This window comes from Bufo bufo, chromosome 1, assembly GCF_905171765.1.
Source record: "Bufo bufo chromosome 1, aBufBuf1.1, whole genome shotgun sequence".
NCBI lineage: Eukaryota > Metazoa > Chordata > Amphibia > Anura > Bufonidae > Bufo > Bufo bufo.
The window spans coordinates 468,860,761-468,888,491 of record NC_053389.1 but is presented as its reverse complement, the minus strand read 5'-3'; the positions used below and the strand labels follow the sequence as shown (position 1 = coordinate 468,888,491).

At 45.9% G+C, this 27,731-nt stretch overlaps 1 protein-coding gene across 5 annotated transcripts in view; it reads left to right on the top strand.

Annotated features, from left to right (window-relative positions):
* Positions 1–27,731, top strand: part of EEA1 (early endosome antigen 1) — a 142,496-nt gene that overhangs the window by 28,461 nt on the left and 86,304 nt on the right. For 3 of the 5 annotated variants that reach the window (XR_005774383.1, XM_040408794.1, XM_040408783.1), the window contains 3 exons: positions 15,531–15,596; positions 24,001–24,040; positions 25,342–25,455. Coding sequence is in view for 4 of the 5 variants with exons in the window: in XM_040408794.1 (XP_040264728.1) it covers positions 15,531–15,596; positions 24,001–24,040; positions 25,342–25,455 (220 nt within the window). In the remaining variant the exon portion in view is untranslated. The remainder of the gene's footprint in view (positions 1–15,530; positions 15,597–24,000; positions 24,041–25,341; positions 25,456–27,731) is intronic. The other 2 variants (XM_040408801.1, XM_040408787.1) reach the window with 2 other exon arrangements.

Sequence of the window (27,731 nt, the reverse complement as noted above, 5' to 3'; positions counted from 1 at the left end):
AGGTTTGAGCGAAGTGCGCCTGCCAGTGCATGCGCACTTCGCTCAACGAGGCCGCTGCCAGGAGTCCGCACGGGCGCATCAGGTTATACCTAGTGCACACGCGCGGGATCTGGCTGAGGAGAGCGGACGATTTCGGAGGAGGCAATGAGGTGAAGTAGGCGGCTCTATTGAAAGGGAGGGCGGCGATTTCTAGTCGGAAGGCGGCTGCAGCCGGGCACCCTGCATAATGAGACGTCCCCTTGGACACATTTGGTACGTGAGTGACAGGTTATAAAAACCTGTTTTATATGCTAATAGAGCCACAGGCACATTTAAGAAGGTCAGTTTCGGATTCAGGGTATTAGTAGGGACCTGGCCATATGTTTAGGTTATAGGCCCCAAATCTCATGACAGAATCCCTTTAAGCCACCCCATTCCACCACCATGAGGGTGGGAGTTATCCTCCTGGACAATCATGCCCAGTCCGGCCCCCACTTCACTTGATTGACATCTGGTACGTCATGTCCAGTCTTCTCCAGCGGCATCTGTCACATTAGCAGTGTAGTGAGGTGTGCTGGCCTTAGCTTTATCTGCAGATGAAGTGGACATTCCTACAATAGGTTGTTTTGACATGTCATAAGTCTGTTTCAATGGAGATGTGGAGCGCAGTGTGTGATTTTGCTGAAAGGGCTGAGAAAGAAGTTAGAACACAGATTTGCTGAGCTAAATGCGTAAGTGCCAAAAACTGGTGTATGTACTTTACATCACATTTATTATAGTCATTAAACCAATATAATAAATATAAAAGTGATATGCTCTCCACTTGTACTAAATATAAAAGTGATATGCTCTCCACTTGTACTAAATATAAAAGTGATATGCTCTCCACTTGTAGTGTAATAAATATAAGAGATATGCTCTCCACTTGTACTAAATATAAAAGTGATATGCTCTCCACTTGTAGTATAATAAATATAAAAGTGATATGCTCTCCACTTGTAGTATAATAAATATAAAAGTGATATGCTCTCCACTTGTAGTATAATAAATATAAAAGTGATATGCTCTCCACTTGTACTAAATATAAAAGTGATATGCTCTCCACTTGTAGTATAATAAATATAAAAGTGATATGCTCTCCACTTGTAGTATAATAAATATAAAAGTGATATGCTCTCCACTTGTAGTATAATAAATATAAAAGTGATATGCTCTCCACTTGTACTAAATATAAAAGTGATATGCTCTCCACTTGTAGTATAATAAATATAAAAGTGATATGCTCTCCACTTGTAGTATAATAAATATAAAAGTGATATGCTCTCCACTTGTAGTATAATACATATAAAAGTGATATGCTCTCCACTTGTAGTATAATACATATAAAAGTGATATGCTCTCCACTTATAGTATAATAAATATAAAAGTGATATGCTCTCCACTTGTAGTATAATAAATATAAGTGATATGCTCTCCACTTGTAGTATAATACATATAAAAGTGATATGCTCTCCACTTGCAGTATAATAAATATAAAAGTGATATGCTCTCCACTTGTAGTATAATAAATATAAAAGTGATATGCTCTCCACTTGTAGTATAATAAATATAAAAGTGATATGCTCTCCACTTGTAGTATAATAAATATAAAAGTGATATGCTCTCCACTTGCAGTATAATAAATATAAAAGTGATATGCTCTCCACTTGTAGTATAATAAATATAAAAGTGATATGCTCTCCACTTGTAGTATAATAAATATAAAAGTGATATGCTCTCCACTTGTAGTATAATAAATATAAAAGTGATATGCTCTCCACTTGCAGTATAATAAATATAAAAGTGATATGCTCTCCACTTGTAGTATAATAAATATAAAAGTGATATGCTCTCCACTTGTAGTATAATAAATATAAAAGTGATATGCTCTCCACTTGCAGTATAATAAATATAAAAGTGATATGCTCTCCACTTGTAGTATAATAAATATAAAAGTGATATGCTCTCCACTTGTAGTATAATAAATATAAAAGTGATATGCTCTCCACTTGTAGTATAATAAATATAAAAGTGATATGCTCTCCACTTGTACTAAATATAAGTGATATGCTCTCCACTTGTAGTGTAATAAATATAAAAGTGATATGCTCTCCACAAATAAAAGGGAGGGGGGGGGGTTTCTTGTTAAATCTTTGTAACTGTTGGTAAAAAAACAAATTGTGAAGTATCATAGAGCATTTAAAGTCATTATCCCCTGAATGTTAAAAAAAACAAAAACAAAATGAATATCCTGAGTAATGTACACCATTAGTTTGACTATATCAATGTGAAAGCTCTCTAGTGTCATTTTCAACCTTTCTCACCCCTCAGCTGCTCTTGTCTCTTCACTGTCTGTGGGCAGCAGCAGCCCGTCACACATGATGTACAAGGACCTGCATTTCCCAGGAGTCCATTGCATTCAGCTCTTGTTAACCTTCTTCTCCCCTGCCCCCCTCCCAGTTTCTCTCTCCATTGCCTAGAGGCAGAGCGAGTAACAGTATGAATTTAAAAGTAGTGATGAATAATAAGTTTAATAAGATGGTAAAATATTTGGATGCCAAACTTAGTATTTTATGTTTTAGTAACATAATGGCAAAAATAGCTATTGTAACCCAAGCTGATGGGGGAGAGTTATTTAAACTGGTGTAAAGGAAAACTGGCCTAGTTACCCAAAGCAACCAATCAGATTTCAGAGCTCCTTTGGAAAATGAAAGGTGGAATCTGATTGGTTGCTGTGGGTAACTAAGTCAGTTTTCCCTTACACCAGTTTTGATAAATCTCCTTAAATGTCTTCTGGCAAAAAATCCCTTCAGCCCCACCAAGTGCACCATGGTCAGGGGGGAAGGGAGGCAATAATTACCCAGACTGGACTTCCTGATGAACAACTTTAGGCTATATTCACACGAACGTATTTGGATTCCGCGTCCGTCCTGTTTTTTTTCTTTTTTTTTCTTTGCGGATTGGATGAGGACCCATTCATTTCAACGGGTCCACAAAAAAAAATGCGCATCCATATGTCCGTTCTGCGGCCCCGCAAAAAATGTAGAGCATGTCCTATTCTTGATATAAATAATGTTCATATGGGACGGCTCACCGAATAATAAGGATGGCTAGGTGCTTCAACTAGGATTGATGCACTCAAATCAATAAAGAAGTATCAAGGATTTGTATACAAAGTAGATGGGCACTCAGCAGTCAGTCACAGAAATCTAAAAGTGCAATTTATTAAATTCATGAGATAGATACATTAAATAACAAGGTTAAGAACAACAACTGTGCAATAGATGGCCCAATAAATTGCCTTAAGAACGCAACCGAGGGATACAGGTCCCCCACAGATGATGAAGTAGAAAAATAAAATCAGATAATAAGAACAATTAGTAACTAAAAACCATTAATCTAATGACCATAGATAGATGGCTAGTAATATAACCAGTCCTAAATCACCAGCAGTTTATATACCATATGGGGTGGTCACATAAAAAACTCCAGCATATGTGCAGACAGTCCCATGTGTAGGGCACTTCGATATTCACTATTTCACAGGGTATATAATATTTAGCTTGTTCGTGGCGTCCCACATTAGAGGCTTATTGCAAATATCATACACAACAAACAGCGGAGAGTATGTACTTATCTCTTCAGATGCCGTCTCTCTGTCAGCCGTCCACCAGTAGCCTCTGCATTAGCGGGAGGACTGTACGCTGCAAGGTATGGTAAGTGCGTGTTCGGCGTCCCACGTGTCTCGGACTTCAGTTTGGAGCAATGCGGGTTGTGCAGCCCAGACAACTTATACTCTCTGCTGTTTGTTGTGTATGATATTCGAAATAAGCCTCTAACGTGGGACGCCACGAATATGGCTAATATTATATACTCTATGAAACGGTGAATATCGAAGTGCCCTGTTTATATTATCTGATTTTATTTTTCTACTTCATCATCTGTGAGGGGCCTGTATCCCTCGGCTGCATTCTTAAGGCGATTATTGGGCCATCTATTGCACAGTTGTTGTTCTTAACCTTGTTGCCTGTATTTAACATTTTTATTTAATGTATCTATCTCATGAATTTAATAAATTGAACTTTTCGAATTTTATGTGACTCTGACTGCTGAGTGCCCATCTACTTTTTATACATGTCCTATTCTTGTCCGTTTTGCAGACAAGCATAGGCATTGTTACAATGGATCCGAAAAAAAAACACGGATGCAACATGTATGTCACACGGACGTCATCCGTATTTTTAGCGGAACGCAAAATACATATGGTTGTGAGACTTTAGCCTTAGGGGTAAACTCCTTTTTTTCTGGTCTTCTTTAGTGTGTTAATTGTTTGCTAAGTCTTTAATGTTATCATCTTAAAGATCAGTAAAATGGGGAAATTACAGTAATAAACTTGTGGAATTAAACGCATGAAAGAAATTGAAGTCATTAACAACCAGTGTTTTGGTCCTAATTGACCAGACGCTTTTTGCATACGTGGCAGTGTAATGGTCCAAACTCTTCCAGGGGCCGTTCACATTGAGTTTTTTGAGTTTGGCACAGCCTCTGTGTAAGGCTACTTTCACTCTAGCGTTTTTTGCGGATCCGTCATGGATCTTCAAAAACTCTCCTGTTACAGTAATACAACCGCATGCATCCGTCATGAACGGATCAATCCTGGTTGTATTATGTCTTCTATAGCCACGACAGATCCGTCATGAACACCATTGAAAGTCAATGGGGGACGGATCGGTTTTCTATTTTGTGCCAGGACGGATCCGTCTTGCTCCGCAAAGCATCGCGGACAGAAAAACGCTGCAGGCAGCGTTTTGGTTTCCGCCTCCAGTGGAATGGTGACTGAACGGAGGGCAAAATGATGAATTCTGAGCGGATCCTTTTCCATTTAGAATGCATTAGGGCAAAACTGATCAGTTTTCGGTGGCTGCGCAAAAACCTACCTCAGATTGATGACCATTCATGTGGCTGCAGTTTATTACTACGACTGCGCCAAGAAAGGACATGTTCAGCATTTGCACCAAACTCAGCTGTCGTAAAACTATTTCTTGGGCTACCAAAATAGTTTTTGCAGTTTTTTTTTGTGTGGCACATAGGAGTTAAAAAAAACAAAAATTTTTTATTGTTTTATTGAGGGTTAAGTGTACAAGAATTTAAAGGGATTCTGTCCCCTTCAGTAAGCGCTCCCATATTCAAGTCTCCGCCCACTGGCCGTGCACAGGAGCGAGGCGCGCAAAGTCAGTCAGCAGTCCGTGTCCAAGCCAAGGTGGGGGAAGAGGAGTGAGAGACCCTAACGGCCCAGGTGTCAGAAATAAAGGTTGTACTGTCTGTCTTCTGCGGCCCTGGCCCTGCCTGCGAGCTGCACTGCACATGGTGATGGCACTTGATAAACTATAATGTCTCCCTGTTGCCCACATACAGGAGCAACAAGAAGATATTACTGTATGGGGGCCACAAGACATTATTATACTGATGGCGGAGGGGCTACAAATTGTTGTCCCATACAGTATAATGTCACCTTGTGGCCCCCTTACAGTGTAGTGCCCAAATCCAGACAGTATAATGTCTCCTGGTGGCCCCATGCAGTATAGTGACTCTTGTGGCCCACTGCCTGCTGAGCGGCCTGCCCATATAGTATATAATGTCTCCTTGTGGCCCGCTGCCTGCCCATACAGTATATAATGTCTCCTTGTGCCCTGCTGCCTGCCCATACAGTATATGTCTCCTTGTGCCCTGCTGCCTGTCCATACAGTATAATGTCTCCTTGTGGCCCCCATACAGTATAATGTCTCCTTGTGGCTCCCATACAGTATAATGTCTCCTTGTAGTCCCCATACAGTATAATGTCTCGTTGTAGTCCCCATACAGTATAATGTCTCCTTGTAGTCCCCATACAGTATAATGTCTCCTTGTAGTCCTCATACAGTATAATGTCTTCTTGTAGTCCCCATACAGTATAATGTCTCCTTGTGGCTCCCATACAGTATAATGTCTCCTTGTGGCCCCCATACAGTATAATGTCTCCTTGTAGTCCCCATACAGTATAATGTCTTCTTGTATTCCTCATACAGTATATAATGTCTCCTTGTGCCCTGCTGCCTGCCCATACAGTATAATGTCTCCTTGTGGCCCCCATACAGTATAATGTCTCCTTGTGGCCCCCATACAGTATAATGTCTCCTTGTAGTCCCCATACAGTATAATGTCTCCTTGTAGTCCCCATACAGTATAATGTCTCCTTGTAGTCCCCATACAGTATAATGTCTCCTTGTAGTCCCCATACAGTATAATGTCTCCTTGTAGTCCCCATACAGTATAATGTCTCCTTGTAGTCCCCATACAGTATAATGTCTCCTTGTAGTCCCCATACAGTATAATGTCTCCTTGTAGTCCCCATACAGTATAATGTCTCCTTGTGGTCCCCATACAGTATAATGTCTCCTTGTGGCCCCCATACAGTATAACGTCTTTTTGTGGCTGCCCCATACAGTATAACGTCTCCTTGTGGCTGCCCCAGTGCCCCATACAGTATAACGTCTCCTTGTAGCTGACCCCATACAGTATAACGTCTCCTTGTGGCTGGCCCCCATACAGTATAACGTCTCCTTGTGGCTGGCCCCCATACAGTATAACGTCTCCTTGTGGCTGGCCCCCATACAGTATAACGTCTCCTTGTGGCTGGCCCCCATACAGTATAATGTCTCCTTGTAGTCCCCATACAGTATAACGTTTCAAAGTGTTTTTTTTCTTCTAAATGGGTATTTATCGCGATATATATCGCTATCGCGATAAATTTCTTAATATCGTTATCGTGGGAATATTTTTGATATCGCCCAACTCTAGTTGTGCGCTGTTATGATACTGATGATCTATCTTCAGGATAGGTAATCAATATCAGATTGGTGGGTGTCTGACTCCCGACATTCCCGCCGAACAGTGCTGTGGATCGGTACTTTTTATGTATAATGCAGTATGTAAGTCTGTAATAGCGACTTCGCCATTTCTTATGCATACGGGTGTCTGTTGTTTTAGTGGTACAACCCAAGCAGCTGTACTTGCCCTCCCCGGGACAATGTATGCAGATTGCTAGCCACTATTCTTGGAATGGCTAGTTGTCGATGGCCAATTCCTTTCCCTATGGTGGTTCTTTTCATTTTTTCTTGGATATTCTGTTTTTTGTTGTCCTCTGGTGATTCAGTTCCTGGTTCCTTGTGAGCTCATACCGGGTACTCCTTTCTAGATTCCTTGTCCCCGTTTATTTGACCACACAGATTCTGTATCATGATCGTTGTTTGGGAGGGGCCTGGGTTGATTGTTCCCCTTGTGAGTTCCAATAGCCTTGTGGACCTTTTGGGATTCGTGTCTATCTTCCCATCCTCCCACGTCAAGTACCCGGTGTTGAGTGCTTTAGTGCTACGGTTTGCATTTCCACCTTATGGTCTCCTTCGGGAGGGACTTCCTCCTGTTTGTAGAACCTTCCTCCTTAGACTGTTGGGAGTACTCCCCTTCTCCTCCCATGTCTCTCAGTCCAGTGTGTCCCTGCTGAGATTTCCTGGGCCTGCATCTCCCTGATACTTCATTTGGCCGGAGTTTCTCCGGTCTTGCGCTTCTCAGCGATATTTTGTTTTCAGAGGCTCGTTCCTCGTCTCCTGGTTTTGGGATGCAGGTCTTATCTTATCTTTTCTTTTTACCTGGCCTTTACTTACAACCCCCTCCCTTTCCAAGGGTTGGCGGTTTCCCTTAGCGCCTTTGGGGTTTTCACCTTTCAATAGGGCGCTTAACTTCATCACCTGCTTTGCGGTGGGGGGAGACCTGCTCCCTTCATATGTGAGCCTTGCTATGGCTTCCCTCACTCCAGTGTGTCCCTGCTGAGATTTCCTGGGCCTGCATCTGGTCCCCTTTTTTCCCTGATACTTCGTTTGGCCAGAGTTTCTCCGGTCTTGCGCTTCTCAGCGATATTTTATTTTCAGAGGCTCGTTCCTCGTCTCATGGTTTTGGGATGCAGGTCTTATCTTTTCTCTTTTCCTGGCTTTTACTTACAACCCCCTCCCCTTCCAAGGGTTGGCGGTTTCCCTTAGCGCCTTTGGGATTTTCTCCTCACAATAGGGCGCTTAACTTCCTCACCTGCTTTGCGGTGAGGGGAGACCTGCTCCCTTCACATGTGAGCCTTGCTATGGCTTCCCTCACTCGTTTGGCCTTCAGTGATTCCATGTTTCCTTGCTCCTCTGGACTGTCAGGGGTTGGCCTTAAGGGTGTTTGTGCTTTCGCCTGAGACAATTAGAATGTTAGGTAGCTCCAATACGCGGTGCTGTCCTACTTTCTCTCCAGCCTTCGGCTGAGCTGGGTGTTCCCCTTTGCTGCCTTCTTGCATTCGGGACTTTCTGCCATGCATTTGTCCTGGGGCGCTGGCAGTCTTCACTGTGGCTTCCTTGGGGTTTCTCCCTTGTATGAGGCTTCTTGCCTATTCCGTGCTTTTCTCCTGTTGGGTCACATGGTTCTCCCGCACCTGTATGCCCAACCGGTGGCATGGCTGTTCTTTTCCCACCCTCGGGGACTGCTTTGGGACGTCCAATGGTGCTGTGTCCCCCAATGCCATGCACGAGAAAATTGGATTTTTTTGTACTCGCCGTAAAATCCTTTTTCTCGTACATTCCATTGGGGGACACAGACCATGGGTATAGCTTAGAGGTATTACTAGGAGGGACACTATGCAAAAAAGAAGCTCCTCCTCCTCAGGCTATACCCCCAGGCTCCTCCAGGAGGACTTCAGTGTTTGCTTAGTGTCCGGTCAAGGAGGTTGACACTTACTCTTCTCCTGTTTGTTATTTTTTTCTGTTTCCAGATGGGGACGCAGGTCAGCATTGCGCTTTCCTGGCCCCCATGGAGTGTCTGCCACTGTCTTCTGACGTTTCCTGGCTACCTCCCATTCCCCCACAGAAGAAAAGTGGATCCAGGCTCGACCTGCAGCTCTGGCATCCCACCAGCTGCTGGGACACCTGCTGCCTACCCTCCACCAGAGCACTGTTCTCCTAGGTTGGAGTCAGAAGTCTGAAGAGGTGCATCCCTGCTGGTCCTGACATCGAGGGAGCATACTGAGCAGATAAGTATTGCCTGCATCCACCTTCCCCCCCCCCCCCCCCCCCCTTCCCTCCCTCCCTCCGTGCCATCTGCCTGTGGCGCTTCTGAGGCCACCTGGGTGAGCTTGAGAAGGATTTCCTGCTGGGGGCATTTTTCCTTTTAGGGGCCATCTTGGACTCTGGGGGGCTAGGGAATTCTTTCTCCGTTTGAGGAGCAGACGCATAGGGGGCTGCAGGCTGCTGCGTTCCCCTACCCACCTACAATTATCGGCGCCCCTCTCATGGCGCTTCTCATATTAATTCAGGCCCATGGCCGCTGCGCTCTCCGCAGCACCCGCCGGCGGACCGCTCCTCCCTCAATCTATTAACCCCCGCTGCGCCGCATTGGGCGAAGGGGTGTACTTATGATTAATTCAAATTGCGCGCGCTTGTTTCGCGCCGCAATGACGCGTTCGGGGGGGGTGGAGCCTCGGCATCCCGCTCTGACTCTCCCTACGCCGGAGACTCTGCTGGATTACGGCCGTACAGCTTCTCGCTTCGTGTGTCTCTCCCCTGCTTCTCTACGTCGGAGACTTCTGCTGTTGCCTAGGTGGTAGGACTTTCAGCTCTCCTTGCAGCAACTGGTAGGAGATCTTTTACTCTTTGGATATCATCATGCCTTAACATGGGGCCCCTAAGTCTGGGGTCATGTAAGGTGTGCCTTCTGCCTTTTTCTGTCACTGGTACCTGTGACTCGTGCCCTGCTCCTAGACAGGATCAGCCTCCTTCTCTTGCTCAGCCCAGTCCCCCCTCTGCCCCTGCGGAACCAGCGGTACCCGCCTGGGCTTCCGCCATGTCTAGTGCGGCCGCGGATCTGGCCTTAGTTGCCAAGGCAGCCATGTCCTTTATGGAGCGTATGACAGCTACTACTCCAGTAGCATCCACCACTCCATCTCCTCTCAGTGATTCTCACAGGGGGCGCCTGACATCTAAGAGGCAGCGTGAGCGGCAGCATTCCTCCTTGGATGACTCCGCTTCTCCCCCCCCCCCCGCCTTGAGGCATGCCCGGTTGACTCTCCCTCTCTCAGGGAGCGCAAATCCGAAGGGGAATTGTCCGGATCAGACGAAGTCATGAAGCGGGAACCCCTGCCTAAGCTTTCCACCATGGTAACCGAATTGGTGGCGGCTGTCCGTGACACCTTTTAATATCCAAGGGGATTCTCCTCCCTCCACTAGTCGGGAGTTCTCCCTTTTTCCGTTCAAAAAAACGGAGTCCGCTGTGTTCCCCGTTCATGAGGAATTCACCGCCGTCATATCAAAGGCTTGGGGCCGCCCTAATCAAAAATTTTCCGCCATCAAGCGCATGGACACGCTTTACCCTTTTCCCTCTGACACAGTGGAAAAGTGGACTTCTTCCCCTAAGGTAGATCCTCCGGTGGCCAGGTTAGCCAAGAGCACGGCCCTTCCCGTCCTAGACGGTTCCTCTCTGCAGGATGCGGTGGACAGGCGTCTGGATTCGCTTTCCAAGTCCATCTTCTCCCTGGCAGGCGCTTCCCTGCGACTGGCCTTTGCATCGGCTTGGGTCTCCAGAGCCCTTACGGCGTGGTTGCAGCGCCACCACCAGGATCTGGCGGAGCTGGACGCCCCTGCAGACACTCTGGATTTTATCCTCCAAATGTCTCAGGCTTCTAAATATCTCTGTGAGGCTTCGATGGACATCGGCTCCCTCTTTGCCCGTATTTCGGCCCTCTCGGTCATTCAGCGCAGGGAGGTCTGGTTGAAGGTGTGGGATGCTGATGCTTCATCCAAGCGTTCCCTCGCTTACCTTCCCTTTGAAGGGTCCAGGCTCTTTGGGGCCCAGTTGGACGAGTTCATTTCTGCCACAACGGGGGGCAAGAGTACTCATCTGCCTCAACCCAGGACCAAGCGCCCTTTTCGATCTCGGGCTTCAGGTTTCCGGGTCCATTCCTTTCGTCGCTTCTCCACTGCCAGGATGTCGACGTCCTCGTCAGCCGGGGGATCCCAGGACTCCCGCAAAAAGCCCTTCTTCAAGCCCCAGCCCTCTTGGCGACCACAGGCGCAGTCAGCCCGTCCTCCTGCTCCCAAGCAGCCCTCCGCATGAAGGGGTGCCCCCACCCCTCGTGGTGGGGGGCCGCCTGCTCTCCTTTCAACAGGTTTGGAGGGCTCCTGTTCAAGACGCCTGGGCTCTGGAAATTGTGACGTCCGGTTACAAGTTGGAGTTCGCGTCCAGTCCACCGGAACGTTTTTTCCCTTCTCGCGTTCCGGGGGATCCGGCCAGGGCCTTGGACCTCCTTTTGGCGGTCTCCTCTCTTCTGGACCGTGGTGTCATTTTCCCCGTTCCCCCGGAAGAACAAGGGACAGGTTTCTACTCAAACCTGTTCGTTGTTCCAAAGAATTAGGGGTCGGTGCGTCCGATCCTGGATCTGAAGCTTCTCAACAAGTTTCTACGGGTGCAGAAGTTTCACATGGAGTCCCTCCACTCTGTTATTGTTTCTCTGCTTCCAGGAGAATTTCTCGCGTCTGTGGACATTCAAGACGCCTACTTGCACGTCCCTATTGCAGAGTCTCACAATCGTTTTCTGCGTTTTGCCGTCTGGGGTCGTCATTACCAGTATGTTGCCCTGCCTTTTGGGTTGGCGACCGCCCCTCGAGTTTTTACCAAGGTTCTGGCGCCTCTCATGGCGCTTCTTCGCACCAGGGGCATCTCCTTGTTTCCCTACCTGGACGACATCTTGATAAAAGCCCCGTCTCTTCCACAGGCCGAGGACAGCGTCCGAATCACTGTTCAATCCCTAGAACGGTTCGGTTGGCTGATCAATCTCCCCAAGTCCTCTCTGCGCCCCTCCCAGAGACTCTCTTTCCTGGGGATGGTCTTGGACACCTCGGTTTCTCGGGTGTTTCTTCCGGATTCCAAGTCCTCCCACATTCGGCTGGCAGTGTCGCTCCTTCTACTATCTCCGCGTTCCACCATTCGGGAGTGCATGCGGGTTCTGGGCCTTACGGTCGCCTCCTTCGAGGCGATTCCGTATGCCCAATTCCACACTCGACCGCTACAACAGATGATCCTTGCCCTCTGGGACAAGACCTCTCGGGGTCTGGACGCTCCCGTCCGCCTGTCCCGGCAAGTTCGGGCGTCTCTCCCTTGGTGGCAGTCCCTCCTGAACCTATCGTCAGGAAGGTCCTTCCTTCCATTCTCCTGGACGATAGTCACCACCGATGACAGTCTCATCTGTTGGGGAGGCGTTCTCCGGAACCTCACAGTTCAGGGGGTCTGGTCGACGGAGGAATCCCGTCTACCGATAAACGTTTTGGAGCTGAGGGCAATTTTCCACTCCCTCTCCCACTGGACTCCTCTCCTTGCAACTCGTCCGGTGCATGTTCAGTCGGACAATGCCATGGCTGTGGCTTACGTCAATCATCAGGGCGGAACCCGCAGTCGGGCAGTGATGCGGGAAGTGGCGAGGATCCTCCTATGGGCGGTGTCTCATGTTCCAGTGTTGTCGGCGGTGTACATTCCAGGAGTCGACAACTGGATGGCGATTTTCTGAGTCGCACCAAGGTGGATCCGGGAGAGTGGTCTCTACATCCGGAGGTGTTCGAGGACATCTGCCACCAATGGGGCCGTCCAGATGTGGATTTGATGGCGTCCCGGCTCAACAACAAGGTGCCGGTGTTTCTGGCCCGCGCTCGCAGGCGCACGGGGTGGACGCGCTGGTGTCTCCATGGCAGCGATTCAGCCTCCTCTATGTCTTCCCTCCACTTCCTCTGTTGCCGAAGGTGCTGCGCAAGATCGAGGCGGAGGGGATACCGACCATTCTCATCGCCCCGGATTGGCCTCGCCGCGCCTGGTTCTCAAACGTCGCTCGAATGCTGGCGGACGTTTCGTGGCCTCTTCCCGACAGAGAGGATCTCCTGTCTCAGGGACCGCTTTTTCACCAGAATTCACGGCAGCTGCGTTTAACGGCGTGGCTATTGAGACCTCCATCCTGAGGAAGAGGGGGTTCTCTGATGCGGTGGTGAGAACCATGATCAGGGCTCAGAAACCGGCTTCTTCACGGATCTATTATCGCACCTGGAGGGCCTATCTGACCTTTTGTGAGAAATCGGGTTTTCCGCCCCTTCGTTTCTCTGTCCCAGTGGTGCTGTCTTTTCTCCAGTCCGGCCTTGAGGTGGGGCTGTCGCTCAGTTCTTTGAAGGGTCAGGTTTCGGCCCTGGCTGTCTTTTTTTCAAAGATCCATTGTCTTTTTGGGACCTGTGAGAACCTTCCTGCAGGGGGTGGCACATTCGGTTCCTCCGTATGTTCCTCCCTTGCCCCCCTGGATCTCAACTTAGTCCTGCGCGCCCTTCAGGCAGCGTCTTTTGAGCCTCTGAGGGAGGTCTCTCTGGTCTTACTCACCTGGAAGGTAGTTTTTCTGGTGGCCATAACCTCCATCAGGCGGGTTTCGGAGCTGGCCGCACTTTCCTGCCAGGAGCCTTTTCTGATTTTTCACCAGGATAAAGTGGTGCTCCGGCCGGTTCCTTCATTTTTGCCCAAGGTGGTTTCTCCCTTCCACCTTAACGAGGATCTTGTCCTGTCCTCTTTTTGTCCTTCTCCGGCAAACCCCAAGGAACGCGCTCTCCACTCCCTGGACGTCGTCAGGGCCCTGAAGGTGTATCTGGGGGCTACCGCCTCCTTCCGTCGTTCGGACTCCCTCTTTGTGATTCCTGAGGGGCCTCGTAAGGGTCTGGCGGCTTCCAAAGTCACTGTGGCGCAGTGGATCCGTTCCGCTATTGCTGCGGCCAGGTTCCCCCGTCTCGGATTACCGCTCACTCCACAACGGCAGTGGGAGCTTCCTGGGCTAGACGCAATCGCGCCTCCGCGTCCCAGTTGTGTAAGGCTGCCACTTGGTCATCCTTACATACTTTCACGAAGTTCTATCAGTTGCACTCGCTGGCCTCGGCTGATGCTGTCCTTGGGCGCAGGGTATTGCAGGCTGTGGTTCCTGTTTGACTGCTGGACGTTTCTTCTCCTGGCGGTGTTGGGTTTTTTCTGTTTTCCCACCCCATGGACTGCTTTTGGACGTCCCATGGTCTGTGTCCCCCAATGGAATGTACGAGAAAAGGAGATTTTTTGTGAAACTCACCTGTAAAATCTTTTTCTCGTCTTTTCCATTGGGGGACACAGTTCCCGCCCCTTTTTTCATTTACGCCTCATGGTGTGCTGTGTGATGGTTTCCATTGTGTTTTTCCATTCTCCTTCTCCTACTGCTTTTGCAACGACTGAAGTCCTCCTGGAGGAGCCTGGGGGTATAGCCCGAGGAGGAGGAGCTTCTTTTTTGCATAGTGTCCCTCCTAGTAATACCTCTAAGCTATACCCATGGTCTGTGTCCCCCAATGGAAAAGACGAGGTGAGTCTTTACAGGTGAGTTTCACAAAAAATCTCCTTTTCTCGTAGTAGGCATTGGGGGACACAGATCCCACCCTATGTTTTTTACTTCCGCTTCTCCGGGCTGGTTTCTTGATCTTTCGCGGTGCGGTAGTTGTTGGTTCCTTGCCTTTCATCTCTCTCCTACTGCTTTTGGTACAAACTGATCTGCCTAGTCCCTGTGGACAGGGTATAGCCCAACGGAGAGGAGCCAACACTTTTTTATGTCTAGTGTCGCCTCCTAGTGGTAGTTGGACATATACCCATGGTGCTGTGTCCCCCAATGCCTACTACGAGAAAAGGATTTTACGGTGAGTACAAAAAAATCCAATTTTTCACGATATTCAAATTTTTCGAGTTTCACCTGTATATATGTGTGTGTGTATGTATATATATATATATAGTTTATAGATTTTTTTTTGCAGTTTTCCATTCTAATTTGGGCATCTATAGGAAGCCTCAGTTATAGGTCAAAACAGACACCTGTTGGGCACTGTCGCTGATCTGGGTTTGCAAAGATCTAGAAGCTCTGCCATGTCAGAGGGCACCATAGATCACGTGATTGCCAGGCCCCACAGAGGCAGCACCATTACTGCCTCTGTTCACTGATTGAATGCTTGGTAGCCTGCAAAAGAGAAGACAGAGGCAGTTATAAACCACTTCTGTTTTCTCTCCAGGTTCACCTGGGCACCCGACCTGCACCTGCAATCAACTGTGACATACATGTACAGAGGGGTGGATATGGATGCATCTTTCCCTTTCAAGGAGAGATCTACCTTAACATATCTACTTTTATGCAGGGGAATGAATGTGGAAAGAGGTCTTTTGGGTGATTTATGTGCCATTATAATTTTTTGGTCCACTGGTCATATTGACCCATATTTACAAGTCATGTTGGCATGGCCACTTCATGGAACCACAGTGACCAATCCAGGAAACTGGGGACTATGAGGTCCACTATCCCTTATGCATGAAGACTTTACATTCAGCCCATAGAATTTGATTTGTCACTCATATATTGTCTTTTTATGATTCAGGAAGAGAAATGGTATGCAGAAGCACTGAAGAAAGAGTTGGAAAATGTTCAAGAGCAACTGAAGCAAGTAATTCCTTTAAGATTTTTGAAGTGGGGTCTAAAAATAATAATTATTATTATTATTATTATTATTATTATTATTATTATTATATATATATATATATATATATATATATATATATATATATATATATATTTATATATTTTTTTTTTATAGTCAGGTTTATGAAGATTTTCCCATAAGGTGTCCCAGTTCAGGAACTGACCCAATCCTGTAGTCTTCTCATAGGATTTTATTGATAGTAAGAATGCCCCCTTAGGGCCACCTCACAGTTATGCCCTCCCAGACAGTAATGATGCATGTTAGTACACCCTATGTAGTGTGAGACCCCTTAGCGTCTCACCACACAGTTTGATGCCCCATTAATGTCTCCCGACACAGTTTGGTCCCCCCTTCATAGTAAGGTGCTCCCACACAATATGATGCTCCATTAGTTCCCTGACACAGTATGATGCCCCTTTGTGTCTCCTTTACACAGTAGCATGTCCCCTAAGTGTCAACTCACAGCAAGGTGATCCCGTAAGTGACCCCCACACAAAGTGATGCCCTCTTAGTGCCCCCACACAGTATGGTGTCTTTTTAAGTGGCACCCACACAGTGATGCCCACATTAGTGACTCCTACACAGAATGAAGCCCCCTTAATTGCCCCCACGTAATGATGACCAGTATTGCCATCAATTTAAATACTTATCTACCCTACGTTTCCCCCCTACAAACAGCACAGAGCAGGTCTGCTCTGTGTTGTGCTGTCTGTGGTCTACCAAAGATGGGGAATTTACCAATCCCTCCCCCAACCTAAAGGTGCGCAACCTCTTTAACCACCTCCGGACCGCCTAACGCAGGATCGCGTTCCGGAGGTGGCAGCGCTGCGCACAGTCACGCATATACGCGTCATCTCGCGAGACGCGAGATTTCCTGTGAACGCGCGCACACAGGCGCGCGCGCTCACAGGAACGGAAGGTAAGAGAGTTGATCTCCAGCCTGCCAGCGGCGATCGTTCGCTGGCAGGCTGGAGATGTGTTTTTTTTAACCCCTAACAGGTATATTAGACGCTGTTTTGATAACAGCGTCTAATATACCTGCTACCTGGTCCTCTGGTGGTCCCCTTTGTTTGGATCGACCACCAGAGGACACAGGTAGCTCAGTAAAGTAGCACCAAGCACCACTACACTACACTACACCCCCCCCCCCATCACTTATTAACCCCTTATTAGCCCCTGATCACCCCTAATCACCCCTGATCACCCCATATAGACTCCCTGATCACCCCCCTGTCATTGATTACCCCCCTGTCATTGATCAACCCCCTGTAAAGCTCCATTCAGACGTCCGCATGATTTTTACGGATCCACTGATAGATGGATCGGATCCGCAAAACGCATCCGGACGTCTGAATGAAGCCTTACAGGGGCATGATCAATGACTGTGGTGATCACCCCATATAGACTCCCTGATCACCCCCCTGTCATTGATTACCCCCCTGTCATTGATTACCCCCCTGTAAAGCTCCATTCAGATGTCCGCATGATTTTTACGGATGCACTGATACATGGATCGGATCCGCAAAACGCATCCGGTCGTCTGAATGAAGCCTTACAGGGGCATGATCAATGACTGTGGTGATCACCCCCCTGTCATTGATTACCCCCCTGTAAAGCTCCATTCAGATGTCCGCATGATTTTTACGGATGCACTGATAGATGGATCGGATCCGCAAAACGCATCCGGACGTCTGAATGAAGCCTTACAGGGGCATGATCAATGACTGTGGTGATCACCCCATATAGACTCCCTGATCACCCCCCTGTCATTGATTACCCCCCTGTCATTGATTACCCCCCTGTAAAGCTCCATTCAGATGTCCGCATGATTTTTACGGATGCACTGATACATGGATCGGATCCGCAAAACGCATCCGGTCGTCTGAATGAAGCCTTACAGGGGCATGATCAATGACTGTGGTGATCACCCCCCTGTCATTGATTACCCCCCTGTAAAGCTCCATTCAGATGTCCGCATGATTTTTACGGATGCACTGATAGATGGATCGGATCCGCAAAACGCATCCGGACGTCTGAATGAAGCCTTACAGGGGCATGATCAATGACTGTGGTGATCACCCCATATAGACTCCCTGATCACCCCCCTGTCATTGATTACCCCCCTGTCATTGATTACCCCCCTGTAAAGCTCCATTCAGATGTCCGCATGATTTTTACGGATGCACTGATAGATGGATCGGATCCGCAAAACGCATCCGGACGTCTGAATGAAGCCTTACAGGGGCATGATCAATGACTGTGGTGATCACCCCATATAGACTCCCTGATCACCCCCCTGTAAAGCTCCATTCAGATGTCCGCATGATTTTTACGGATGCACTGATACATGGATCGGATCCGCAAAACGCATCCGGTCGTCTGAATGAAGCCTTACAGGGGCATGATCAATGACTGTGGTGATCACCCCCCTGTCATTGATTACCCCCCTGTAAAGCTCCATTCAGATGTCCGCATGATTTTTACGGATGCACTGATAGATGGATCCGATCCGCAAAACGCATCCGGACGTCTGAATGAAGCCTTACAGGGGCATGATCAATGACTGTGGTGATCACCCCATATAGACTCCCTGATCACCCCCCTGTCATTGATCACCCCCCTGTCATTGATTACCCCCCTGTAAAGCTCCATTCAGATGTCCGCATGATTTTTACGGATGCACTGATAGATGGATCGGATCCGCAAAACGCATCCGGACGTCTGAATGAAGCCTTACAGGGGCATGATCAATGACTGTGGTGATCACCCCATATAGACTCCCTGATCACCCCCCTGTCATTGATCACCCCCCTGTCATTGATTACCCCCCTGTAAAGCTCCATTCAGATGTCCGCATGATTTTTACGGATGCACTGATAGATGGATCGGATCCGCAAAACGCATCCGGACGTCTGAATGAAGCCTTACACGGGCGTGATCAATGACTGTGGTTATCACCCCATATAGACTCCCTGATCACCCCCCTGTCATTGATCACCCCCCTGTCATTTAGCACCCCTCTGTAAGGCTCCATTCAGATATTTTTTTGGCCCAAGTTAGCAGAATTATTTTTTTTTTTTCTTACAAAGTCTCATATTCCACTAACTTGTGTCAAAAAATAAAATCTCACATGAACTCACCCTACCCCTCACGGAATCCAAATGCGTAAAATTTTTTAGACATTTATATTCCAGACTTCTTCTCACGCTTTAGGGCCCCTAGAATGCCAGGGCAGTATAAATACCCCACATGTGACCCCATTTCGGAAAGAAGACACCCCCAGGTATTCCGTGAGGGGCATATTGAGTCCATGAAAGATTGAAATTTTTGTCCCAAGTTAGCGGAACGGGAGACTTTGTGAGAAAAAAATTAAAAATATCAATTTCCGCTAACTTGTGCCAAAAAAAAAAAATTTCTATGAACTCGCCATGCCCCTCATTGAATACCTTGGGGTGTCTTCTTTCCAAAATGGGGTCACATGTGGGGTATTTATACTGCCCTGGCATTCTAGGGGCCCCAAAGCGTGAGAAGAAGTCTGGTATCCAAATGTCTAAAAATGCCCTCCTAAAAGGAATTTGGGCACCTTTGCGCATCTAGGCTGCAAAAAAGTGTCACACATCTGGTATCGCCGTACTCAGGAGAAGTTGGGGAATGTGTTTTGGGGTGTCATTTTACATATACCCATGCTGGGTGAGAGAAATATCTTGGTCAAATGCCAACTTTGTATAAAAAAATGGGAAAAGTTGTCTTTTGCCAAGATATTTCTCTCACCCAGCATGGGTATATGTAAAATGACACCCCAAAACACATTCCCCAACTTCTCCTGAATACGGCGATACCACATGTGTGACACTTTTTTGCAGCCTAGGTGGGCAAAGGGGCCCATATTCCAAAGAGCACCTTTAGGATTTCACAGGTCATTTACCTACTTACCACACATTAGGGCCCCTGGAAAATGCCAGGGCAGTATAACTACCCCACAAGTGACCCCATTTTGGAAAGAAGACACCCCAAGGTATTCCGTGAGGGGCATGGCGAGTTCCTAGAATTTTTTATTTTTTGTCACAAGTTAGTGGAAAATGCTTATTTTTTTTTTTTTTTTTTTTTTTCATACAAAGTCTCATATTCCACTAACTTGTGACAAAAAATAAAAACTTCCATGAACTCACTTTGCCCATCAGCGAATACCTTGGGGTCTCTTCTTTCCAAAATGGGGTCACTTGTGGGGTAGTTATACTGCCCTGGCATTCTAGGGGCCCAAATGTGTGGTAAGGAGTTTGAAATCAAATTCTGTAAAAAATGACCTGTGAAATCCGAAAGGTGCTCTTTTGAATATGGGCCCCTTTGCCCACCTCGGCTGCAAAAAAGTGTCACACATCTGGTATCTCCGTAATCGGGAGAAGTTGGGGAATGTGTTTTGGGGTGTCATTTTACATATACCCATGCTGGGTGAGAGAAATATCTTGGCAAAAGACAACTTTTCCCATTTTTTTATACAAAGTTGGCATTTGACCAAGATATTTATCTCACCCAGCAGGGGTATATGTAAAAAGACACCCCAAAACACATTCCTCAACTTCTCCTGAATACAGAGATACCAGATGTGTGACACTTTTTTGCAGCCTAGGTGGGCAAAGGGGCCCACATTCCAAAGAGCACCTTTCGGATTTCACAGGTCATTTACCTACTTACCACACATTTGGGCCCCTAGAATGCCAGGGCAGTATAACTACCCCACAAGTGACCCCATTTTGGAAAGAAGAGACCCCAAGGTATTCGCTGATGGGCATAGTGAGTTCATGGAAGTTTTTATTTTTTGTCACAAGTTTGTGGAATATGAGACTTTGTATGAAAAAAAAAAAAAAAAAAAAAAAATCATCATTTTCCACTAACTTGTGACAAAAAATAAAAAATTCTAGGAACTCGCCATGCCCCTCACGGAATACCTTGGGGTGTCTTCTTTCCAAAATGGGGTCACTTGTGGGGTAGTTATACTGCCCTGGTATTCTAGGGGCCCAAATGTGTGGTAAGGAGTTTGAAATCAAATTCAGGAAAAAATGAGGAGTGAAATCCGAAAGGTGCTCTTTGGAATATGGGCCCCTTTGCCCACCTAGGCTGCAAAAAAGTGTCACACATCTGGTATCCCCGTACTCAGGAGAAGTTGAGGAATGTGTTTTGGGGTGTCTTTTTACATATACCCATGCTGGGTGAGATAAATATCTTGGTCAAATGACAACTTTGTATAAAAAAATGGGAAAAGTTGTCTTTTGCCAAGATATTTCTCTCACCCAGCATGGGTATATATAAAATGACACCCCAAAACACATTCCCCACCTTCTCCTGAGTACGGAGATACCAGATGTGTGACACTTTTTTGCAGCCTAGGTGGGCAAAGGGGCCCATATTCCAAAGAGCACCTTTCGGATTTCACAGGTCATTTTTTACAGAATTTGATTTCAAACTCCTTACCACACATTTGGGCCCCTAGAATGCCAGGGCAGTATAACTACCCCACAAGTGACCCCATTTTGGAAAGAAGAGACCCCAAGGTATTCGCTGATGGGCATAGTGAGTTCATAGAAGTTTTTATTTTTTGTCACAAGTTAGTGGAATATGAGACTTTGTAAGGAAAAAAAAAAAAAAAAAAAATATCATCATTTTCCGCTAACTTGTGACAAAAAATAAAAAGTTCTATGAACTCACTATGCCCATCAGCGAATACCTTAGGGTGTGTACTTTCAGAAATGGGGTCATTTGTGGGGTGTTTGTACTGTCTGGGCATTGTAGAACCTCAGGAAACATGACAGGTGCTCAGAAAGTCAGAGCTGCTTCAAAAAGCGGAAATTCACATTTTTGTACCATAGTTTGTAAACGCTATAACTTTTACCCAAACCATTTTTTTTTTACCCAAACATTTTTTTTTTATCAAAGACATGTAGAACTATAAATTTAGAGCAAAATTTCTATATGGATGTCGTTTTTTTTGCAAAATTTTACAACTGAAAGTGAAAAATGTCATTTTTTTGCAAAAAAAATCGTTAAATTTCGATTAATAACAAAAAAAGTAAAAATGTCAGCAGCAATGAAATACCACCAAATGAAAGCTCTATTAGTGAGAAGAAAAGGAGGTAAAATTCATTTGGGTGGTAAGTTGCATGACCGAGCAATAAACGGTGAAAGTAGTGTAGGTCAGAAGTGTAAAAAGTGGCCTGGTCTTTCAGGGTGTTTAAGCACTGGGGGCTGAGGTGGTTAATAGGAACCCAACATTTTTGCCATAGACTGCAATATTATTTTATTGCAGTCTGTGGAATAAGTAATCAAATGATTGCTTAATGAAGCCCTCTTGGTTGGCTAAAAAAAAGTCAAGGTGAGAAAAAAAAATGTAAAAAAAATATTATTGAAAAACTATTTAAAATTCTAATCACCCCTCTTCCCCCATTTTAGGATACTAGCATTTTTGTTTTCTGGTATTGAGTTCCGTCCTAGGGTTTCAATACCGGAAAAAAAAAGGTCAGTTTTATCCTAATGCATTCTGAATGGAGAGCATTCCGTTCAGGATGCATCAGTTCAGTCCCTCTTACGTTTTTTGTATGGAGAAAATACCGCAGCATGCTGCAATTTTCTCTCCGGCCAAAAATACTGATCACTTGCCGGAATTCCGGATCCATTGAAGTGTATTAGTGCCGGATCCGGCATTAAGTGTACCGGCAAAACGGATCTGGGTTTCCGGTCTGCGCATGCGCAGATCTTTAAAAATGCCCAAAAAATTTATACCGGATCAGTTTTTCCGGATGACACCGGAGAGACGGATCCGGTATTTCAATGCATTTGTCAGTCTGACAAATGCCATCCGTTTGCGTCCGGATTGCCGGTGATGGAACTGCCTGCCGGAATCCTCTGCCGCAAGTGTGAAAGTACCCTTACAACAGCAACAAAATAAACTGTTTGTATTGCCATGGCCAAAAGTGCCAAAACAAATATTAAAGTATTTAACCTTATGGTGAACACTGTATCAGGGGAAAAAAATGAAAATGCCCTTTCTGGTCTATTCGCCTCTCAAAAATAAAAATAAATCTGAATAAAAAGGGATCATAAAGTCGCACATACCATCAGAATATATATTTTTTCAGAATACAGTATTTTTCACTTTATAATACGCACCTAGGTTTCAGAAGAATAAAATAAGAAAAAAATATATATTTTTGATCATACCCCCATATCGGATCCTCAGATCAGGCCCCCCCCCAATATCTGATCCTCAGATCAGACCCCCCCCAATATCGGATGCTCAGATCAGAGCCCCCATATCGCGTCCTCTGATCAGAGCCCCCATATCGCGTCCTCTGATCAGAGCCCCCATATCGCGTCCTCTGATCAGAGCCCCCATATCGCGTCCTCGGATCAGAGCCCCCATATCGCGTCCTCGGATCAGAGCCCCCATATCGCGTCCTCGGATCAGAGCCCCCATATCGCGTCCTCGGATCAGAGCCCCAGACTCCCTTTAGACCTCCATGTCAGATGCCGATCAGAACTTAAATAAATTAACTTACCTCTTCTACTTCGCCACTGCTCTGCAGGTCTGACATTCTGTCCTGCACTTAACGCTTCCTGTTCCTTTCCGGGCTGCGCTGCACTGTGTCCCGACTGTCTGCAGCGTCAGGACATAGTGCACGCACTGAATCCTGACACTGTATGCAGTCAGGACAACGCAGTGCCCAGAGAAGAACACGGAGAGATGAGTACAGGCAACACTTGAAGATCCTGACTTGCTGCTCTCAGGACTTCTGCATACTAGTGAGCACTTCACTAATGGAAGCACTCACTTTTGGGGGGGAAAAGTGTCTCTTATAAAGCTAAAAATGAATGATCTATTTTTTTAAGTATCAAAACATTACAGCAGTGCCAAATTTATATAGTTATCGCACAGACCCACAGAATAAAGGTAACCTGTCATTATTACTTTACAGTCAATGCTGCAAAAATGAAACCAATAACACATAATGCACAATTACAATTATTTTTATTTTTTTCCAATTCGCCCTGATAAATTATATTTTTTGCAGCTTCCCAATACACTTTATGGAATCTTAAATGGTGACTTTAGAAAGTACAACTTGTCCTGCAAAAGAAAGCCCTCATGCAGCTATATTAACAGAAAAGTATAAAAGTTATGCTTTTTGGAAGGCAGGGAGATGAAAACAAAAAGGAAAATGGTTTATAATATTAATATGGCCATGGTTTATGTTACATATCCACACTTGGAGAGCATACTTACATAATAAGCACTCTACAGATGATGTGTAGATGTAACAGACTAGGTTCCTCCCCAGAATTGTAACTTGCTTTCTTCTCTTTTATTTCTTATTAGAACGCAATACCTGATGGAGTGACCACAGTAGCATCTACAGGTGATTATCATCATATTTCCAGAGAGCGGCAGAATTTCCTCTTGCATGAGACATGGAGATAATAAATGCACTCGTTTTGTGCAGGACATTAGAGAATACACATGTAACACCAGTAACATTGTTTATATTCTGAGCCTGCAAACTGGTACATGCACCTGAGAAGTGGGAGTATTGTATCTATGGTACAGTACAGTTACACACATCCCTCCCTAGTAAATGGATTACAGTGGTCTTCCCATGTCAAAGTAATATATCTCGATATGCCATCACTTTATCATCATTGGGGTTCGGACCCCTGGGGCTGCCACCAATCCTGAGAAAAGGACTAGCTGCAGTTCCTTGCACACCTGGTGGCCTGGAGGATGGGCTACTATATCCCCTTATTCTTGTATCAGCAGGGGTCATAGTGATGGAAATATTCCTTAAACTTTTATCAACATAAAGTTGTAACACCTGGTTTAGAAACCCCTTTAAAGATACCCTGTTAAGGAATTCCAAGGTAATAGAGTGGTTCCTCCATGATGGACCCCCAGAGAAGAGGAAGACTATCAAACATACATCTACCCAGCTTTGTTTCTCCTGCAGTGGTGGCGCATGAGAATTTAGAGATTATTCCATCTTTTAATGTACAAAATGAAAATCACACATCGTATGGTACATGGCAATCTCTTTAGCAAACTTAGAACCAGCCCTGTACCTCACATGGATCCAGATATTTCCCCATTCATTGCTACAATTGCTCTGCTAGATTTATTTCAAGCTGGTAGCTTAGGAAGGGGCGTGTACTTTCCCAAGGGGTGTGTCCTTTCTGCTGCAGCTGGTGGCAGTTGAAAGGTAAGAACTGCGCATGTGCTTCCATATCAGCGAGCAGCACAGAGAAATTGAAAAAAGGCAAATGGCAGGGGACGCTATACAGATAGATTTCCATGAATAACTCAGCGGCTATACAGAATTTTTAATAACATGCAATTACAAAAGTATTCAGATCAAGGTGCCGGTTTAAAAAATATATAGAATATTTTTCATGGAACAACCCCTTTAATGTCGCTACTGGTTCCTCCACTGATTACAGCTCATCACTAGGGGTCTCAAAAGCAAGAAACCTTATAGTCTCCTAATTTGAAGGACTGTTCTAAGAAAAGGGATCTCCAAAGCAGATGGCGCTTTCATTTATCACTTTGTAAGGCCTTTTAGTTGGTACAAATAGAGCACAATACATAACCTTGTCTTATTGATTAGTAGAGACAAGTAAGGGACAGATTTACTGTAAGTATAAAAATAACCTGTTATTGGCCTTACAGAACTTCAGTCCCTGGAACAGCAGCTGGAAGAGGCTAGGACTGAGAACTTTAATATTAAGCAGATGAAGGACTTGTTTGAGCAGAAAGCAGCACAGCTGGCTACCGAATTGGTTGGTAAGTGTTAGGTCTGTAAATGGGAGGGGAGGGATGCAAACGAGCTCTTAACAAGGTCTGCCTCTGATGCCACCAGATGTAAGGCAGCTATTCTATAAGTCAATGTTCAGCTCTTTAGCTAAGCCTTGAGACATGACTTGGATATTAAATAAGCCAGCGCCTCATCTGCAGACAGCTGTTTCAGGGTGATTGCCCCTCATCAGTGCAGAGCAGAGAGTACTGGCTTAACTGACCAGGTCTGTAAATGTAATAGATGGTAAGAATTATACTCCGTCAAGATAGATTGCTAGTTAGGTCGAACTTTCAACCTGCCCTTATCGTTTTCATTTTGATATGGTAGATGAAAGTTACCAGATAGCCAGTAATCCTTATATTTCACCGCATAGTGGTAGTGATGTAAAGCTGGCACTACATTAGGGATTCTCGAGGGCTCAAGAACCTGCCATTCACTGTTGGAAGGTTGTGGTTTTGGCCATTAATGTCATAAGTTAATAGTGGTTTTCTGGGATATTACTATTAATGACCTATCCTCAGACAAGCAGGTTAAACAATGAAGAAAAGTCTGCTCTGGCACAGAGTGCGGCCTCCCCTCAACCAGCTGATCGTCGGGAGTGCCTGGTGTCTGACCCCTGTTGATCTGATATTGATGACCTATACTGAGGATAGGTCATTAATATTAATATCCCTGAAAACCCCTTTTAAAAGAACAGTTCAGATGCAGATCTGTCATTCAACAGGACTTTTCTACTACAGCCAGAGGTCGCAATAACGCCTGTACAAACGTCATGGACGCCTGTTCAGGCCATTTTACTTCCTGGTCTCTCCTCCCTGCTGAGCACGGTAGTGAAGACGGCCTCAATAGAAGGTCTAGGGGGACCGTCTTCACTACCGCGCTCAGCAGTGAGGAAAAGTGGCTGAGCGCTTCAGACTTCTGCTTATAGAAGTCAGCGGGGGTCTCATCGCTGGACACGCCAACAGGAGACCTCCATAACGACAGACCTGTCACCCGTAGACCTCTATGTTACCTGTCAGCTTTCCTATGAGTCCATCAAGGATAATTCATTGCAGCATGTTTCATCAGACGCTGAACTAGAGATATTGTGTGCTATAAGGATTTCTTCTGTAATGCGGCACATGGTGCTACAAGGACTGCATTTACAGCCTCCAGATCATAGTCCCTCTGCCAAGCACATGAAGTATTCGCTGTATAATCCAATAACCACAGCGGTGGTGTCTTTTTTGTGGCATGAGATAGGGCAATGGGTCATGGAAGACAAACTCCCCTTTATAGCAAGATAAAGCATAACACAAAAGGACAGCCTCTAGATCAGGGTTCAGCAACCTCCGGCACTCCAGCTGTTCTGAAACTACAACTCCCAGTATCCTCCTTTCACTTCTTTGAGAGTTACAAGAACAGCTGAGCAAGTGTGCATGCTGGGAGTTGTAGTTTCACAGCAGCGCTGGAGTGCCAAAGGTTGCTGCACCCTAGATCAGTGGTTATCACTGTGTGATGTCATCATCCAGATCCACAACATGTGACTGTGGCGCTGCAAGGTATGTGCCCGGGTCTTTCGCTTGTGCCCTTGGCACCAATATATGCATGCACCACCATCCATTGTGCCTGTGTCCTGCTCTGCCAGTGTCTCAGGTCTCTTCAGAGTCTACCAACAGCCCCGGTGGCACAACATACTCACCTGAGAGCTCATCTACAAGGACGTAACTTTGGTGGGCAGCAATGGCCACGTGATGGATGGCATACCCCAGTGACCAGCGGCACAGAAACCGCAGCAAAAATTAAAGGGATTGTCCCAAGATCAACACTATTTACCTATCCATACGTGACCCAGAGAACACTAGAACATGGTAACCAAGGTGGGACCCCCAGCGATAATGTACTTGAAGGGGACATGTCTGTTTTAGTAACGACTTGCATTTCCCATGCAATAACCATTCTGGGGAGTCAATTCTTGTGACTCTATATTGTAACCATTCCTCTATTATTCCTACTAGAACTTATGAACTAATTTCTAGTAGTCTGCAATAAAGGTCCAGCTGGAGGTTACCAGTTGACAGCACTGATTGAATAATATCAGGCTGTGCAGTGACACCCCGATCTGGACCTTCACTGCAAACTACCAGCAAGTCATTCATAACTAATAACAGGCATAACAGAGGAATTGTGCAACATAAAGTCCTAAGAATAGATGCTCCAAGATTGTTATTACATGGGGGGGTGGGGTGGGTGTGCAAGTAGTTACCAAAACAGACAAATCAGG